General features: G+C 36.5%; 3 protein-coding genes across 4 annotated transcripts; 1 reads left to right on the top strand and 2 right to left on the bottom strand.

Annotated features, from left to right (window-relative positions):
* Nucleotides 1–5639: 5639 nt before the first annotated feature.
* Nucleotides 5640–10127, top strand: LOC113690600 (L-ascorbate oxidase homolog). Its single transcript, XM_027208593.2, has 8 exons — nucleotides 5640–6058; nucleotides 6196–6305; nucleotides 7553–7823; nucleotides 7945–8047; nucleotides 8135–8480; nucleotides 8770–9135; nucleotides 9344–9422; nucleotides 9619–10127. The coding sequence occupies exons 1-8, from the start codon at nucleotides 5909–5911 to the stop codon at nucleotides 9829–9831; spliced, it is 1638 nt and encodes a 545-aa protein (XP_027064394.2). The 5' UTR covers nucleotides 5640–5908; the 3' UTR covers nucleotides 9832–10127.
* A 39-nt stretch (nucleotides 10128–10166) lies between these two features.
* LOC113690601 (norfluorocurarine synthase 1-like) lies at nucleotides 10167–12325 on the bottom strand. 2 transcript variants are annotated; one of them, XM_027208594.2, is made up of 3 exons: nucleotides 11700–12322; nucleotides 10709–10846; nucleotides 10167–10547 (listed from the first exon to the last, which is right to left on the bottom strand). In XM_027208594.2, exons 1-3 carry the CDS (start codon nucleotides 12078–12080, stop codon nucleotides 10260–10262), a joined length of 807 nt encoding a protein of 268 aa, XP_027064395.1. In that variant the 5' UTR covers nucleotides 12081–12322; the 3' UTR covers nucleotides 10167–10259. The 2 variants fall into 2 exon arrangements, with proteins under 2 accessions (XP_027064395.1, XP_027064396.1); XM_027208595.2 differs by lacking the exon at nucleotides 10709–10846 and having other exon boundaries at nucleotides 11700–12325.
* Nucleotides 12326–17618: 5293 nt separating this feature from the next.
* Nucleotides 17619–18409, bottom strand: LOC140007323 (uncharacterized). The gene is made up of 2 exons (XM_072050053.1): nucleotides 18395–18409; nucleotides 17619–18296 (listed from the first exon to the last, which is right to left on the bottom strand). Exons 1-2 carry the CDS (start codon nucleotides 18407–18409, stop codon nucleotides 17619–17621), a joined length of 693 nt encoding a protein of 230 aa, XP_071906154.1.
* Nucleotides 18410–20103: the final 1694 nt, after the last annotated feature.

Raw genomic sequence — 20103 nt, 5'->3', positions numbered from 1 at the left:
TAACTTGTCTGCGTTACAGAGGGTTGCGGGCCACCACAAGGATTCATCTGGCATTGACAATGTGTAGCTCCATGGAGATGGGAACCAACATGCTAGTTTAGGGAATTTAAATGCCAAGAACAAATAGGGTTGCTTCTGGTGTTAGGGAATTAACAGATTGCATGGACTTACTAGGTACCTGGATTATGCTTTTAGGTAATGAGCAGTTTTTGAGTGCAACTAGGACAACCTGCTCCAAAACTTTTTGAATTTGCTACTTGTGCTTAACAATGAGCAGTTTTTGATAGTACATACAACAACCTGCTCTGTATTTGTAAACATTACAGTTTTTAGTAGTAACAATACTCTTTGTTATTTGTGTAAGGCTAAACTTGCCTTTTTCTCTACGAAATGCTGTGGTTGGTACCAAGTTATAATGAACTGGATAACAGGGAACAATTTAGAGGAACTATTCTATATAAATGATGTAAATGATGAGACACTTCAGTTATTTTACACATCTAAAAGGATTATTTAAATCCTTATATTATATTTTCTTAGGGACACTTAAGTCCCTAAACTACAAGGGTACACTTAGGCTCCACTAATAATGCATTACATCCGAAAATAATAGTTGATACTGCAAATTACATACATAACCAGCAAAAACACTCATCCATTGTAGTATTGCAGTATCAACACTAGAACCAGCTTATATTACATAGTTCACTACACAGCCTATTCCGAAAACCTACAACTAAGGAAACTTGGATAACCATCCCCCTAATGACCTTTGATCCCAGCATTAGGCAAAAATAATAATTTCCCACATCATAGGCCAACTTCTTCTCCAACTTCATTTTCACATTTTGCCTCAGATTTGAAGAAAAAGAGCCATAAGAGAATGACACCCCAATGAAGCATCAGGTACATCTTCAACCTTCTCGCATTTCCTTGTTGTAACTTGGCCATCTCCTTCCACATTTCGACCTCAGCTGCAATCTTGTTCTTGGACCGTAACAGTCCTGGTATTATTTCCTTAGATCTTTGACACATTTCTGGATCAACCCAGTCCCAATATTTACAGCCTCCCAATTCCTATTTACATACCACAATATCATCGAACAAATCACAAAAACACCTAAATTCCAACAGTAAGCCAAATTATAAAAACTTCTTGTTCATTACCTTATACTGAGGACATCGAACAAATCTTCTTCCTGGGTTTGTGTCTATCCATGATGTCATCAGTAGTGTTTGTTTTCCGCAATTACAAGTTTCCCTGACCATCTCTCCTATTTTGTTGTAGCCTGCTTCTTTTTCTTCTGTCTTCGTTCTTCCCCAGCCCGTTTGAGGAGTCCCATTTTGTTCTCATTTTGATTAGGGCACATCCGACCCTTTTTATGATTTGGATTTGGAGCGAGTCATGTAAGGACCCACGAGTATTAGTCAAATGGCGGGGAACTTTCCCTCTCTTGGCCAATTTTATTTTCCTTTTAACCAGAAAATTCCATCTATGCCCTTCGGTTAACAGAGCGTGGAAAACTTACGGCAACCCAGATTCCGTCAAAATATTTCCTTAAGTGAGACGAATTTTTGTTTAGGGATTTAAGTGTTCCATTTTGAAATTTAGGGACTTAAGTAGGAATAAGGGTATAGTTTGAGGGGTCAAAATGGAATTAACCCAAATTTTATTGATTTACACAACTAAAGAGAACCGGAACTGCAGACATCAATTTATATCGAATTTCTATTGATTCGCAACTAAAGAGATTGGAACTGGGGACACCCCATTTACTTTTTCCGATGACTGAGAAACTCAGACCTCAATTTATATCCCATTTACTAAAGGGGACACCCCATTTACGGTTGATGTGATGTTGCATGGACATGAATGTGACATTGATTAGGATCGGATTTGGTAGTGGACCATCAGGATGCTGACACCACGTGGGAGGTCAAAAAGTTCCATTCTCCTTGCCTTTCTTTTTCTTTCTTTTTCACACATTTTTCTGTATTTCTTTATTCTTTTCTTTGATACATTAATAAACAAAAAAGAACTTATTGCAGAGCCATGCTTTTTCTTTTCTTTTTGGCCATTTTGCGTATAGGATGCACATTAATAAGTGAATAAAGATTAAGAACTCTTACGGAAAAAAGAAAAAAATAATAAGAACCCACAAAAAAAAAATTGCGGTATAAGTTTAAATTTGTTTCTTTTGAATAAGGTGTATTTGTTTCTGTAGGGATAATAGTAGAGCATTCCTGTCATTAGTCCTACAAATGTATATAAAATAGATCTTTAAGAAAAATAGTTTTAATTTGTAAAACATGAAAAAAAAAAAATGAAAGCATGTATCTAATAAGTCACTCATTTTTCAAGTTCTGGAGGGAAAAGCTTAAACACAAAATAAAAAGGAATTAATATAAAAAAAGTTTCTTGATGTAAAGATTTATTAGCATATAAATTATGCAACACACATTTGAGAGGCTAAGCTAACACTCTCTGTATAAAGTCTCAAGTTTGTAACCGACATCAGAATCCTTTTAAAGTTAATCGATGAGCTCTTTTGCAATTGTTCTGTTATCCTTTTCTGCTTTTTGTCAATGCAATGGCAGTCTTTAGACAGTCTTAGAAGATGTATTCCCATTAAGTGTCCAACATCCTTTAGCCCTTTTCTTCCCTTCATCACTTCTTTATTGTTCTCTCTTTTTTTCTTTTTTCTTTTTTTAATTTTTGTCTATTCAAATACTGCTTTGGGGGAGGGATTTACCTGGTGAGGTGAAATCTAGTTAAAATAATTGCATGGATTAATATTCCTAATGTGCACAGGCTGATTATTTGCGTGTGTGTATGTGTGCGCACATATACATATATATATATACACACATACACGCGGGGCTCCTGTTGTCAATTTCTGACATATTCAGCCGTGTGGGTCTTACACGTCTGAAAAATGGCTACGTGAGATTATTTTTCTATACGTAATATTAATTTTTTATGAATGATAATTATATAAAATTTAAATTTAAAAATTAATTTTTACATATATATCATAAATTTAATGGTAGACTGTCACTGTATATTAAAAGGTCATATGTAGGCGTAAAATAAAACTGCTTTACATCTGGTAGTGTTGCCCATTGTTTCCTCGAAAAGGGTAAACAGATGACAAAATCTGCAATTTGAGCGTAGTTTAAATTAATTGCAGCATAGGAACAGACACAGACAGGGGGACAGGTGATTGATTATATGTAATTGTGTAAATTACTTTTGTTGGTTAAAGCATATGTCCTATACAAAATTGACTCTTGTTTTTCTGACCCAAAAATCGGTGCACCAAGTCAAAAAAGTGTGACCCAGATAGATCACATTCACACGGATATGGATAAGAGTTTATTTGGATGATTTATTTGAGATAATTATTGTACCATTTTTTATGATGTGATGTATATGAGATAAAAAAATGGTTGAAAAGATAAAAAAAATGATTGAAATTTGTGAAGTAAATTTTTTTGTTTTAAATTATCTCAATCCAAACACACGTATTATTGTTATGCTATTAGGGCAAAATTGTGGTGTTGGTCCTTTAAGTATTGACAAAATTTTAACCATGTCAAGTACAAAATGAAGTTTTTTTGGGTCTTTGATGTTTCAAAGTTTTGGATAAATTTAAGAACCTAATTAAGGATCCATGCTAGGATTTGTGTGATAATACAAATTCGAGACTATAAGTGGGATCAAATTGCAGCATTCTATACTTGAGGGATCAAATCCGGAACTATACAAATTTTGTATGTAATGATTCTCATGATACCTACAATCGTCGTTTAAAATTCAACTATAAAAGTGTTAGAAGAAGGATTTTTCTATTTTTTATCCTCAAGATAAAATACCTAAAATTATCATATACCCCTTAAATTGCAAACACTTTCTTGGAAAAATTTATATTTATACCCAAAAAATGATATGGAGCTTGCATTGTAAAACGTGCAGAGTAGAAGGGCCCTAAGAAAATATCTAGTACATTTATATCAATAAATAATAAAAACACATAAAAAATTCACAACTGTAGGACCATATATACATTGAACATTGATGTTGCCTATTAATTTTCCATGCAGGAGCATAGGTTTTGGTAAGTAATGTGCATTAATACTCTTACCAGATGGTGGTACAGAATATCACTTTCCTACCCAAGGATGGCCCTGTGATATAGGGAAAATTGCACTTTCCCTAATAAATTTATCTGGTGGTTGCCTGCCTTTTACCTTCTTATGATTGAAAGCCAAAGGAGGTTTTTTTTTTAAATGTTATTTTAATGAATTTTCCTCAAAAAAAAAAGAAAAAGAAATGTAATCTGTAGTGATTTCTCATAATGCCCTCTACTCTGGCATTGTACAGATCAAATTAAATGATGAAATAGAGATATTAAATACTGTTGATTGCATGAACTAATTATCGCCCAACTCTGTATCTTTGTTTAAGTCCATTAACAAGGCATGCCTCAATCATTAGCTACTGCAAATCTCAACACAGTAACAAAATATATAATCATATTCACCCAAATAAAAAGGAAAAATGAAATTCATACCACCACTATTAAAAAGTTAAATATAAAAAGAAGAATGCTTATTGGGCACTCGTTAAGTTGTATTTCATGTGTTAAATTTTTTAAAATGTAACACTAATTAGGAAAAATATATAAATAAAAGGGAACTCAGTAATTATTAGTATGTATAAACTATTTATACATGATGAGTTAGGTCAACTTAGACATATTAATGAATGTCTATTGAACATCCGTGTTGAAAAAATCCTAAACAAAAAAAAAAAAAAAAGAAAAAGGTAAGTGGTCTTTAGTAAATCCAAATCCAACTACGTTTAACTTGGCCTAAATTTTCTTTTTGTTAAAAATTAAAAAGATTTATTTAATGAGTGTCCACTCGTCGAAAGATGCCCCGTATTAGTTTTTCAACTAGTTTTTGACCTGATATTTGAACGGACCTGCACATAATTTGTTGAAAGGTTTTAGAAAAGGAAAACTATAAGTTCATTGATAAAAGAATTTAGCAAGGTATAATTGATACAATATATATATATATATATATATATAAGGTGCAAATAAATAAATTGATTGAAAGTTACTATAAATAAGGAAGTTAATAAAGGAATTGTTACAAAAAAAGAGAAAAATAATTAAAACTAAAAAATAAAAAATTAAAGAAGTTCACATGACTGAAAAATAGATAATCAACCTACCATCTAAGGAACTAATTAACCAAACATTGTTCTATTATTTATATATATATTCAATATGTGTGTGTGTGTATATATGATTGAAATTAAATAAAACAAAAAAGCTTAAATGTATGGAGATATAAATGTAAGTGTTTGAAATCACCTAACAAATTTAATGTAAATAAAGTGTACCAAATTAAGTTTAAAAAAGAAGTGTACTAAATTAGACATCCATTAAAAATATTCAAATTAAAAATTAAAACCAACCGTTCAGATCGAGTTACTCTGTTTGCGATCCAATCTGAACCGCTATTGTAAACCTGCTGGAAATTCAGAACCTAAAAAAGACAAAATAATAAAGTAACCGCGTTTGCACACTGTACAAAAAAGACCGCGGTCACTGAACTCAAGAGAAGTCTGAGAAGAAGAGAACTGCTTTACCTCCAAAACTTGTTCTGCTAAAAACAACCTCCCCACATTTTCTCCATAATCTCTACGCCTGATCCAAAAAAAAAAAAAAAAACCCAATACTACCACAGTAATAAGGTTCAAGAAAGCAAGAAGAACTAAAGAACTTGCTGGGCTTTTCTTTAAATAGATAAAAATCTCTTCCCATTCATTTATCCCATCAAAGACCCCTCTTTTTCTCCATTTTTGTGGGATTTTTTCGTTTGTTGATTAGTGAAAATGCCAGAAGATATGGGGCTGGGGAGATTGTCAGCAATGGTGGTGGCAGTAGTTTTACTAATGAAATGCATCAATGGAGAAGATCCATATCAGTTCTTTACATGGAACGTGACTTATGGAGATATCTATCCTCTTGGTGTCAAGCAACAGGTAATTTCTTCTTCCTTTCTTCTTCAAGATTCAAGATTTTCACGTTTTCTTGGTTTTTGTGATATATTTTTACTGGGTATATATATATATATATTTCTTGTGAGGTTACGTTTATGAATGTATCGGAAATGTTGCAGGGGATATTGATAAATGGGCAGTTTCCAGGACCACAAATTACTTCAGTGACTAATGAGAACTTGATTGTTAGTGTTTTCAACAGCTTGAATGAGCCTTTCCTCTTATCTTGGTCAGTTCTGCTAATGAATATATTACTTATGTTACTGTTTCTTTATTCTCTGATGAAGTTTGCAGTTGAGAAGGTAGGACAATGTTTTTCCATTTTTTGTCTTGAATATTATTGCTGTGCCGGATTGGATGTAAAGAATGTCAAAGTTTTCCTTTTTCCTTCTCAATATCTAGAAATTGCTTGAAGATTTTTTTTTTTACACCAAGCTGTGATTTGGTTGTTTGCGTTTTTAAATCAGTTTTTACTGGCTTTTGAATTACACAGCATTGAGACTTAAACATGTGTAAAATGGTAAAGAATGTAACTTTATTTTGATTATGTTTTTCCATTTCAGATCCTTGTAGATTTCTATATATATAGGAACATAAGAAATAATTAACAAGTTCTTTTCCTTATGTTAAACCTTACAATTTTACGTTTGTCCAAAATCTAGTATGGTGGCTAGTTTGGTTTGTATCTTGTGGTTCCAAAGTATTGAATAATAGAAGCTTGCATCTGGATCTGCGTTTCAGATTTTTTGGGAAGTTGGACTAGAAGTTAGACTTGAAATGATGTGTCTGGCTTGTACAGGCTTTAGAATTTGTTATATTAATGATCTTTTAGTCAACTTTGTTTTAGTCAATTTTCTACTATTTTTGCTGAAATAGTAGAAGCTTGTCTAATGAAGAAAGGTGCATTAAGTTTTGCTTCAGTGCAACTTGCATCTTAACTACTCCTTACCAAATGCACTCCGAGTTTTGAATGACAATAATAATTGCCCCAACCATGGGTGGGATCTAAGTCCAAGAAACCTGTTTTACTTGGGATTAAATGGTGCTGGCTGCTGACAACAACATTTGCATTATCTTAGTGATTCTCAGAGCAGGCTTTTGTTTTTAATATCCAACTGAAGTGAAGGACCAAAAAAGCCTTTAAAACAATTCCACGACTGTGAATACTTTTCAATTTTCTTCCTCTGGAATGTTATGGGCACGGAGTGATGCTGTTTCTGCATTAGTCTTCTTAAAAGTTGACAAGTAGGGGAAATGTTTTCTTAGAGGAGATGTTCAGTTAGAGTTTGATGGGCTCTTCATGAATCTGCTCCTTTAATTAGCCTCAAATGGTTGTAGTCTAACTTGGCTTTTTAGTCCGCTAATTTTTTTTTGGAGCAGTATCATCCAGAATTTTACTTCGAAATCATTGAGATATTAAGCAGTTCAAGATAAGTAATAAAATCTTTTCTTTCTGTTGGTTTGGAAACTTGGCAGGAATGGCGTGCAGCAGAGAAGGAATTCGTGGCAAGATGGAGTTTATGGAACCAACTGTCCTATCCCTCCAGGAAAGAACTTCACTTATGTCCTTCAAGTGAAGGATCAGATTGGTAGTTTCTTCTACTTTCCCTCCCTCGCCTTCCACAAAGCTGCTGGAGGCTATGGTAGCATCAGAATTTACAGCCGTTCTGTCATTCCTGTTCCTTTCCCACCTCCTGCTGCAGAGTATACCATCTTGGCTGGTGATTGGTTCAAGCAAAATCACACAGTAAGATCTTGGGTTTTAAATTGAAGGAATTGTTGATCGGTTTTTGTGACTTATGGTTACAAAATTTTGATGAATCATATGCAGAGTGATAACTGATGTGTCCACATTTTAAACCTGTTAGGATCTGAGAGCAATTTTAGATGGTGGACATGACCTTCCCTTTCCTGATGGCATTCTAATAAATGGCCGTGGATCAAATGGTTATACATTCACTGTTGATCAAGGTAATGAAAGAGCAATCCTCCTACTTAGGTCCCGTGTATCTTATCATTCTGTTAATATTCTAAATGAACCAAAACTTTGTCGTCCAGGAAAGACTTATAGGTTCAGGATATCGAATGTGGGGCTTGTGACATCCCTAAATTTCAGAATCCAGGGGCACAAGATGTTGTTAGTTGAGGTTGAAGGGACCCATACATTGCAAAACACCTACGACTCCTTTGATCTCCATCTGGGACAGTCTTGCTCTGTGTTGGTCACTGCTGACCAACCTGCACGAGACTATTATATAGTATTCTCAACACGTTTTACCTCCCAAGTGCTTACAGCAACATCCCTTCTTCATTACAGTAACTCAGCAGTAAGTGTTGTTGGGCCTCCCCCCGGTGGTCCAACAACTGAGATTGATTGGTCTCTCAACCAGGCTCGGTCCATCAGGTATGGTTTGAGAATATACTCTTTTGCATTAATAATGTGACGTATCACCTCTACAGCTTTTATGTAACTAGATGTCCTGACATCACCATGAAAAGTTACATTGATTGCTTTCTTTGTCAGTAGGAAGATTTAATATATTGGCTTTAGTTGATAATCACTGGATTTTCATGAAGCTAGTGTTTAATTCATTTAACAAGTAGCTTGCCTTCAAATGTCAATTAGTATTGTCTACTTCCATTATCAGCCTTTAGAAGATCTCCTGATTAGTCCAATTCTTGCCTCAAACCAGGCAAAACTTAACGGCTAGTGGACCAAGACCAAACCCTCAAGGCTCTTATCATTATGGAATGGTGAATACTACACGTACCATTAGACTGGCGAACTCTGCTCCTGTCATCAATGGTAAGAAGAGGTATGCCGTGAACAGTGTGTCATTTGTCCCAGCTGACACGCCACTTAAACTTGCGGACTACTACAACATTCAGGGGGTATTCTCTCTTGGTAGTATGCCTGACAATCCCACTGGTTCGGGTGGCTACCTCCAAACTTCAGTTATGGCTGCTGATTTTAGAGCTTTCTTTGAGGTGGTGTTTGAGAATTCGGAAGACACTGTCCAGTCATGGCACATTGATGGCCATATCTTCTTTGTTGTTGGGTAAGTCGTCTGCCTTGACATCAAGATCTTGTTCATAGATTATGTGGCTTCTGCCCTAATAGCATGACATGTTATCACAAATACAAGGCTTTAGGATGAGTTTTTCCAGTTTGCTGTGGAAATAAATTATAGAAGTATTATCTCTGGGAAACTTTGCTGAAGTGTTTAGATTCGCTTATGAAGTTACTTGAGCATGTTTTGTATGCAGGATGGATGGTGGACAGTGGTCACCTGCCAGCAGATCAAACTACAACTTGCGTGATGGAATCTCTCGTTGCACCGTTCAGGTACTTGGTGGTTTTGAATCTTTCTTAAAGTGCATATCTTTTAACTATTCATGCACGACAATTTATAGCAGACCTGATACTTTGCGATCTAAATTGTTTGATGCCTCATTTATTCATGCTCCCTTTAGAATGTGCAGTCCTGCATATTGTGCAATTGAGGTCAAACTTAATTTTCATATCTGTAACTTCTATACAGGTTTATCCAAGGTCATGGACTGCCCTTTACATGCCTCTGGACAATGTTGGGATGTGGAATGTCAGATCAGAGAACTGGGCTCGTCAATACTTGGGACAGCAATTCTATCTTCGCGTATATTCTCCTGCAAATTCATTGAGAGACGAGTATCCTATTCCAAAGAATGCTCTCCTATGTGGTCGAGCATCAGGTCGCAAGACAAGGCCATTTTAGAACTGAAAAAGCAGAAGAACCGTCACGAAGGGGTGACTGGTTTTACTATTTGAGCTATGAAAACAGAGTTCTTACTAGAAGATGCCAGAACTATACTTGAGGCTTTTATCTTTTATCCTGTCTTCCTGAGAATCTCATTTTCCTTTTATCTGCATTTGTCAACAATTGACATGCAGGAAATGTTTTGTAATTTGCATCCTATTCTGATTGATATTTGTCAGGATTACATGTTAGCACAATTACTTGGCAAGAAAGGATTATTCCTGTCAGAAAATAGAATACCGAGCAATTAAGTACTTTCTTATGCAGAAATCAGAATTTTTTGTCTCAAAACATAAAAGGTAAAAAGTTGCAGCATTTTAGTTGTGATTTTATTCTCTTGACTATTTTATTTCTACAATAGAAAATACACAAATAATCCTTCTAATTCAGCTTAGATGTACTTTGTTGGCTATATCCAGCAGATATTTACAAAGTTCTTGGGGCTTTGAAAGCATTGCCATGTGGTCTGCTTCTTTTATTTCTCGAACTTCTGTTGCCCCTATATTCTCTACTAGCCAGTGCTGGAAACTTGTTAGAAATGTTCTATCCTGACTGCATATGATATAAGCTCGCTGAACTGAGCCATACTTGTCTGCTGAAAACTTGTTTGCTTTTGGAAAATGTTGATTAAGTGTGTGGGTTGGCCTCACTAACAATTTTGCCAATTCAAGGTCCTGGAAAAGGAAATGAATATGATTATTCAATTGCAAGCTCAAATTTTCATGTCAGAACAGAAAAATGAGAAATTTATACGGCATCCAGTCCAGTTGGCATGTAAAATTCTATGCAGAAAGTGTGTAAATCCTCAAGTTCTTGAACAACTGAGTCATCATACCTCCATGGAGCACAGTTGGTATGCATTTATCTCCAAAAACTTTGGCCCAAAAGACATTACAGTTCTTGGCTCCTCCGAGCTACCATAGACAAAATATTCGGTATCTAACATATCTTCTGCTGGGAACCGCTCAGCAAACTTTTCAAGAATAGCATCAGGAAAATATCAATGCAGAAAGGAAATTAAGTATCTGACTATAAGAGAAAATTACAGAAGTATAGAGTGGAGTAGTGTTTTCTGTTTCGTTTATAAATGATAACCAGAAATGTAAGTATAGTTTACATTACATCCTGCATTGGTGGAGATAATCTTGCTGGAGAGAACCATTTAAAACACTTTCAAGAAAATTGTGTTTTCGATATTGTGAGTTTATGCCTGGCTATTTTAAAGTAAAAAAAAAGACCTACTACTGCTAATATTAGTTTAGAACATAAGCTAAAAGGAATAATACACATGTTCTTGTATAAACTAACAATTGATGCAGGTTCATAGACACTGAGACCACCAAAATGTATAGGTCACAAAATTGATATAGATTGCAATAGTAATCACCAAAATGTATAGGTTACAAAGTTGACATAAGACGATATCCATGAAAATCAAATTTGTGATACACGTAGATTGTGATACACGTATGAATTTGACATTTCTTGTGTATACCTGAGAATACCTATATATGGCAAATTTGAACCATTTGTGGAGATATGGTAGATGAGATCCCTTGGAGAAAAATATTACACACATGTCAAGAAAACATAGAATTCAATTGAATCAAGCAATGGTTCCATTTTACTGCTTCATCCTGCAACCCTTGATAAAAAGTAGGATGCCAGTCTACCTCACATCTATTCAAATCTTTTTTAGGACTTTTCAGTCTTCAGTTGTCTCCACTCTCCAACAATTCTCATCAGAAATGGTTGAAGCCCAAAATCCCTCATTCTTTTGTTAACAAACAAGGACAAGAAGAATAATGTGGAGTAGAAAGAGTTACCTGATTTCCAACATATGAAGCATCATGAATAGTATCAGGCATAAAAGCTGCTACAAAAACTGCTATTGAGATCTTCTCTGGGAAGTGTTCCATGGCAAGAGCCAAGCAGTAGCCACCAAAACTATGGCCAACGAGTATGACCTTCTGGTCTGGGGGAACTGCTGCCATAAACTCCATCAGTGGCTCTGCATAGTCATGAAGTGTGTGAATTTCATCCAGGCTTTTTGTGTTGATCCCAGAGGCTGATAGGTCTATTGCTGTGACCCTTTGCCCTGTAGACTCCAGCAGTGGCTTCAGCTTGTACCAACACCATGCTCCATGGCCTGCACCATGTACCAGAACAAAGTGCTTTTGTTTGCTGGAATTGGCCAAAAAATCCATGTTGTCTTGTGTTTTGTTTCTTTACGATGATAACAAGTGATGAAAAAGTATTGAGACCATTCAATTAATCTTATTAGACTTTACACACACACACACATGGATAAAAATGAAAATCACTGAGACCAAAATGTTTCTTCCTCAAAATTTTTTTTTTCCCTGCACACGAAGAGATCAACGCAGGAAAAAAGCTCAAGGGTACAATAATATTCTACGCCCACATGAAAACTGATAGTAGATCTAAAAGACAATAATTGCCTACTTTATTGGGTAGATAAATATTTGTCTTGTAATCAAGAAATGAGTTAATCAAAATTAATATGACCAAAATGTCTATGCCCAGGAAAAAAATGACCATGGCAGACTTTTTAGAAAAGTAGGATTTGAAAAAGATGAGCACGTTACATCTCCTATCTGGCTTTTCATCGACCGCAGAAAATTAAATGCTCATTTGCTTCCTCCAGACAAACAACTTAATTTCTTTTAGTTAACCTAAGTTCTGTTTCTAATTTTTTCTGGTCGTCTGAAATAAGTCTTTAGTTTTCCTATGTACTAATGCTCATGAGATCTAATAGTTAATTATTATTTGTAGACAGACCAGAAAAATGTGATCGCACCATTTTACTTAAATTCGACGAGATACAGAGAATGTCATATGGCACACATATTTATTTTCTATTGATTGTACTTAAAGGAAGAGTAAATCTTATATACACTGATAATGTATATATTATCATCGTTGGATTCATTACACATGTGCAAACGTTAGATTTCAAATTCAAATTTTGTATAATTATCATTCATCCAAAACTAACAGTGTATATACTATCAGTTTAAGAAAGATTAATCCTTTAAAAAATTTTGAATCTTAAAACATATCTATGTTAAAGCAATGGAAAGCAGACGATTCCTATATTGGAGTAAAAGAAATGAAAGTTTTTTTTTTTGTTTTGCTTGACGGGATCATCCTAGTCATATTATCCTAAATAATTAATTTCTTCAAGGTATATTGTATATCCTTTATTAATTAAGTAAAACTAGATAATGAATATTGTAATAGTGTTGGAGCTGCATCCTGCATATATGCTTCTGTACCACCATAGGTGCGCGTTGATTTTTTTGGTAGATAAAAATTTGAATGAATTCGATTTTGATCACCACTACAAGTTAAAATCATTTCCCCAAAATCATAGGTCGCTGCGATACAATTCGAACACTTGATTTTCTGTAAGGAAGTAACCAATTTTTACCAATTGAGATAACTTGTGTGCATTGAACATTAAATCAATTATATTGGAGAAAGAGACATAATGCATGAACTAACCAGCCATTTTATACAAAAACTGAAATGGTCTACTTGATTTCTTGGGTCAATTTGAGTTAAAATTTGTATTCCATCTAGTTAACGACTAATTTCATTTTGCATCCCAAACTTATACCTTACTCTCACTTTATATTATGAACTTTAATTTCGAAAGTTTGCACCCTAATATCTCAGATTTATCCCAGTTAAGTCCGATCGGTAATAGCATTTGCAAAAGCAATGGAATAGAGGACCATGTACATAACATATACTTTAATCACTCTGCTAGGTAGTAGTGTATTACCATCATCTCATAATCCCCATATGTCATGTAAAAAAATGGATTTGTTGCGCAATCCTCTATACTGCTAACCGTATTATAGATTGGACTTAAGTGAACAAATATGAGATGTTAGAGTCTAAGGTGTCTAAAATTAAAGTTTATGGTATAAAGCAAAAATAAGGTATAAGTTCAGGATACAAAGTATAGTTAGTCCTCTAATAATGGTACCGTGTTCTAGAAAATCAAATGAAAACCAACTGGTGGATGTTTCTAAGTAAAGTTGTGCATTGTTTTTTGGTAGGTTATACTCGAATTTTCACTTTGGTACTTGAATTTTAGAATATGACACTTTAGTCCTAAAGTATAAAATCTGTCTCACTTTTGTCGATGATATTATTGAAATAGGGCAAATTTTGTATTTTGGATACCAAAGTGATCCAATTTGAAGTTTAACGACCAAAATACAAATTCTAATAAGTTGAAGAGAACATGTTGGAATTAACTCTTTTTTTTTTTTTTCTTTTGGAAGATGGATGAAACGTTTTGTTTAACCGTAATGAAGTTTTTAAAATGTAAAAGAGGTAGCAAGTTAAACAGACCTCTCTTGAATTAATAACTACAATCATAATTTTTTTTTTCAACTGTGGTCATATTTGCCAATGCATGTCTACATGGATTCACCATAGTTAACACATTAAAAAAATTTCAAAAAATTTACACCTTTTTTTTTGGCTAAGTTACACTAATCTAGCTCCCTTGGAAATTGTCTAAGTTACAAAATTCTTAAAAGACATGCCATGTACTATAAAGGCATAAAATACTTATTCTCTTGACCGTAACAGAATTTCAATAACTATATAATTTGGGTTATTGAAAATGCAGATTAGGAAAAGGAATAAAAGGATTTTTAACCAAAGAATAAAAAATTAAAAGATAAACACTCGAGGTCATACCTTTTTTTTTTTTTTTGTCAAAAGTCATTCATTTATATCATCAAAATCTTTGATACATACAAAGACATGTACATACTAGTTGGCAACTGCCAGATAATCAGTTTGTGCAGCCGTAGAGGTCCACACAGGGAAGCTATTCTTCCACCTAGTTTCGTTGATAAGGTTAGTGGCGAATTTCGCCAAACCATGACTACATGTGTTGATTTCTCGCTTAACAAAGGAGAAAGTACAACGCCAAAAGGAGCTACTTAATGTCCTGATATCTCTCAGGATAATGTTGATGTCAGATAGGTCTTCACTCCAGTGGTTTAATTTGTCAACCAGAACTTTGCAGTCAGAAAGTAGCAAGATGGACGTCCAATTTTCCTTCAATGCTTTGAGCAAGGCAATTCTGATAGCATGAGCTTCCAGGGTTGCAGCCTCTCCTTTTAATGAGGTTGGGATTGACCATGTAGAGATTAGATTGCCCTTATTGTCTCTAGCTGCTATACCAATACCAAACTTGTCTCTTCGTTGGTCCACTGCTGCATCTGTGTAAATGATAGTCGAGTGCTGCTGTTGGAGTTCCTCAGTCTGATCCTGACTATTCAACTCAGAAGTGTTTTGTGGTTTGTCACAAGTGTTTAGGAGGTTTGCCTCTTTAAACTCAAACCAGTCCGCCATGGCATATTGGGAGATCCGGTAACCTTCCTGGTTAATCAAGTTAAAGTTCCAATTATTTCTTGCCTTCCAGATATGCCAGAGTAGGTTGGTTGTCATTTCAATGTGAGCTTTGCCATCTGCCCTTTCTCTAGCCTGTTGTAAGCTCTCCCATCATGACCAAAAGCTCCCTTTCAAATGTTCCAGGCCATCCCATTGGATAGGGAAGGTCTTCCAAATCTGCTCACTTGTCCTGCAAAAGAAGAGGAGGTGTTCTAATGTTTCTGCACTTTCCCCACATCTCCTGCACCAAGGTTCTCCTTTTCCTGTTCTTTTGAAAATATTGTCGTTGGTGGGAAGGATGTCATGTAGACATTTCCACAGGAAGTGTTTAACCTTGTGCTTAATATTGAGATCCCAAACTTGATGTCAAATTCTGGAATTCTGCTTATTCTTACTAGTGCTTTCCTGTAGCAGCAGTCTTTTGTTGTTTCTTTCCATTCTTTCCTTGGCTTTGACATATCCAGTTTTGGTAGTGTATTCACCATTTGCACTGCTGCACCAAGTGTACCTGTCCTTCCCGCCAAATAAGCTAAGTGGGATTGCTGTGATTAGTTTGGTCTCTTCAGCAGAGAACATGGAGTTTATAATGTCAAAATTCCACTTGTGGTCATGAATCAACTCCGAGACTTTGTCATTTGGACAATTTTGTAGCTTAGGTGTGGAGATTTTACCTGAGCTGTTTTTGAGCCATCTGTCCTTCCAAATTGCAATAGTGTTGCCATCTCCAACCTGTTTCCTTAATCCACTTTCCAGCATTCCAATTGAACTATGCAGACTTTGCCAGATCCACGAAGCTCCATTTTTGCGTGTGCATCAAGAATAGATGATTTGGGAAAATACCTTCCTTTTACCACTTTACTAACCAACAAGTTTGGATTGGTAAGCATTCTCCAAACTTGTTTGGCTAGTAAGGCGGTATTAAAGCATTGAATGTCCCGGAACCCAAGTCCTCCTTTCCCTTTGACATCAGAAATATCAGCCCATTTCTTCCAATGCATTTTCTTTTCTGTAGAATCACTTCCCCACCAGAATTTAGCCATCATCCCGCATAGCTCTTTACACAGTCCAGCAGATAGTTTGAAAACTGACATTGCATATGAAGGGAGAGCAAGAGCCACAGATTTGAGTAATACCTCTTTGCCGGCAGAACTCAGCATTTTGCCTTTCCAACTTTGCAGCTTTTTGCACATCCTGTCTTTAATGAACCTGAAGACACTATTCTTTGATCTACCAATCACCATGGGCAAGCCCAGGTATTTGCTTTGATTGACAAGTTGGATGTTGCCAAGTGGTCTCAAGGCAGCTTCTGTTTCTGCTTGTGAAATATTTTTGCTAAGGAACACTGATGATTTCTCAATATTTATTTGTTGTCCCGAGGCCCATTCATAGTGCTTGAGGATTCGCATGATCTCTGTAGCTTCGTCATTGTTAGCTTTGCAAAACATAAGAGAGTCGTCAGCGAAAAAAGGATGAGAAATTGTAGGACCTTGTCTGGAGATTTTGATCCCAGAAATTCTTTTATCCTCAGTGGCTTGCTTAAGAAGACGAGAAAGGGCTTCAGCACAAAAAAGGAAAAGATAGGGAGACAGAGGATCTCCCTGTCTAATTCCCCTAGTGGGACATACATAGCCTTGTTTTTCCCCATTAATGTTAAAACTGAAAGACATGGATGACAAGCAACCGTGAATCCATTTAATCCACCTTGGGCAGAAGCCCATTTTACCCATGACAGCAAACAAAAACTTCCACTCAATCCTATCGTACGCTTTGGACATGTCAATCTTAAGAGCCATATACGCATCCTTACCTCCCCTCTTATTGTTGAGCCAGTGAATGTACTCATGTGCAATAATGATATTGTCTATAATTTGTCTGCCTGGGACAAAGGCAGCCTGAGAATGACTGATACAACCACCTAACAAGGGCTTAAGTCTATTAGCCAGAATTTTAGCAATGATTTTGTAGACAACATTACAAAGGCTAATGGGCCTGTACTGGGAAAGATTGACAGGAGTATCAATTTTGGGGATGAGGGTGATTAAGGTCTCATTAAAGGCTTTCAACATATGGCCAGTACTGAAAAAGTTTTGAATTGCCTCCACTAAATCAATACGAATAATAGACCAAAATCTTTGAAAAAAGATGGGGGACATACCATCGGGTCCTGGTGCCTTGTTAGGATGCATGGAAAAAAGTGCTGCTTTGACTTCCTTTTCTGTGACAGGTTTGGTAAGCTGCAAGTTCATCACAGTTGTAATTGTCCTGGGGATGCCCTTCAGAATTTCCTCAAAGTCATTAGGCTATGAGCATGTGAACAGCTTGCGGTAGTACGCAGCCACTTCCTCCCCAATTTCTGCATCATTTTCACACCATCCACCTTGAGCTTTTTGAATTTTAGATATTCTATTCTTTTTTCTCCTGGTGGCCACACAAGCATGAAAATAAGCTGAATTCTGATCCCCTTCCTTCAGCCACTTGATTCTTGATTTTTGGTGCCAGAATTGTTCCTCTTTTTTATAGGCATCAATAAGCAGCTTCTTTAGTTCATTAGCCATAGTTGACTTATTGCCTCCATTGGCTAAATGGGGTTTCTCTAACTCTTCCAACTTTTCCTTCAATTTCTTGATCTCTTTTTTACTATTGCTATTAATCCCTCTGTTCCATCGGGTGAGAGCAGTTCTACATTCTTTCACCTTCTTAGCTACCTTAAAGCCTCTGGAACCCTCTATCTGCTTATTCCAAGCATTTCTCACTATTCCTTCCACCTCAAAATACTGGAGCCATCTAGCATCAAAATGAAACCTCCTTCTTGCCTTTTTGGGTTCAGGATTTAAGTCTAAGAGCACCATACTATGATCAGAAGCTTGGTTCTCTAAATGCATTACCTTGGCTGACAGAAATGTAGTGACCCATGCAACACTTCCCAACGCTCTATCCAGTCTTTCCTTGACTGATCTTGCATTGTCCCATGAATTACTCTATGTCCAAGGAAGACCTTCATATCCCAGATCAACATACTCATTGGTGTTGATAAACCCCCTAAAGTCCTTAAAGGACCAACTGCTCCTAATCCTACCTCCCTACTTCTCATCGTTAGAAACGATATCATTGAAGTCACCAATAATGACTACATTCTTTCCCCATATCTGCCTTCTATGATTCAAAAATTCCCACTGCGCTCTCCTCACCTGGTCATCTGTGCTTGCATACAAACATACACACCACCATGCATCATGCTCATTACTAGTAGGTATCTTAAATTCAATGGTGATATGAGTGAACAAAATTTTTTCTATCTTCAATTCATTTTTCCACATAATAGCTAGCCCTCCTGCTCTTCCATTCGGGTTCACAAAAAACAACTTGTCATATCTAAGTTTTTTTTTGAATTTTTCCATAAAACTGTTTTTATTCTTAGTTTCACAAAGATAAACTAAATCAGGGCAGTGAAGGCCAATTACCTCCTTCAGATAGGGAATAACCAAGGGGCTCCCTGCACCTTGGCAATTCTACGCCAATACTCTCATATGGTACTTGGAGACCATTTGAGGTTGGCCTCCTCCACCTTCGAGTCTTGGTTCTCTGAGGTGTCTTCTGATGTTCTGCACTTTTTCCCAAGTTGCTCATCCTCCAAAATATAATCTCCATCCTCATCTCTGAGAGCAAATTTCCTCTTGCTTGTTTCCCCTGATGTTTCATTGTTAACCGTCTTAGGGGGGGTTCTGTTTTGCAGGTTTCTGCTCCCTCTTCGGGTGCATTTGATTTCTGTTCTGGTTTTGATTTTCTTAGGGCCAGTAGGGGAAGTCCCTGGATGTACCTGGAGGTTAGCTTTTGGTCCTTCCTGCATCAACTGGGTTTGAGTTAAATTATCCTTGAGCTTCGTCACTATACTTTGACTTGGCCCCTCACTTATGTCCATACATTCCACCTCAGTGTGCTCCTCAGTCATTTGGCCCATCTCAGCAGAAGTAGGGTCACACAGACTCTTATTTGGACCAGTAGAGGAAGTCCCTGGATGTACCTGGAGGTTAGCTTTTGGTCCTTCCTGCATTGACTGGATTTGAGTTAAGTTATCCTTGAGTTTCGTCACTATACTTTGACTTGGGGCCTCACTTATGTCCATACATTCCGCCTCAGTGTGCTCCTCAGTCAATTGGCCCATCTCAGTAGAAGTAGGGTCACACAGACTCTTCTTTGGGCCAGTATCATTTGTGTTTGGTCTGGTCGTCGTAGGTATAGAGCCCTCTCTATTTCCCTGGTCTTCTTCCACTGATGATTTTTGGAGAGCGCGGGAACCTTCCCTCCTTTTTGCAATCTGACTCCCTGTCCCATCATTCCCTTGAGCTGTGTTTGGTTGCTCTCCATCTTCCTGGGATTTGTTTCTGGGGACTTTCACAGTGTTCACAATGTACTCTCCTTCAAACAGTAATTGATTAGCTACCGAGTTCCTCTGCTCCTTCTGGCTCTTGGCATTCTCTGCTCTGGTAGCGGTGGATTTTTTAGGAGGTGATTTGCTGCTTTGAGTTCTCATCCAAGCCCCAAACTGTGGTTTGTTGTTGTAGTGCAGCCTTGCATCTTTGTTGTTGCAATTTCTATCACTATGTCCGATGATGCCACATTCATAGCAAAAATCAGGACACCGCTCGTAACGGAACTCTATCCATCTTGAGCTACCATTCATCTTTGCCATAGTCCCTCGAAGTAGAGACCTGCTTATGTCTACCCATACCTTTAGCTTTAGATGTCTTCCCTCCTTGCTACCCCCGGCTGGAATTATCACATCCT

Source organism: Coffea arabica, chromosome 5c (genome assembly GCF_036785885.1).
Source record: "Coffea arabica cultivar ET-39 chromosome 5c, Coffea Arabica ET-39 HiFi, whole genome shotgun sequence".
NCBI lineage: Eukaryota > Viridiplantae > Streptophyta > Magnoliopsida > Gentianales > Rubiaceae > Coffea > Coffea arabica.
Note: the sequence above shows the minus strand (reverse complement) of the source record. Positions and strands in the feature narration are given on the sequence as shown.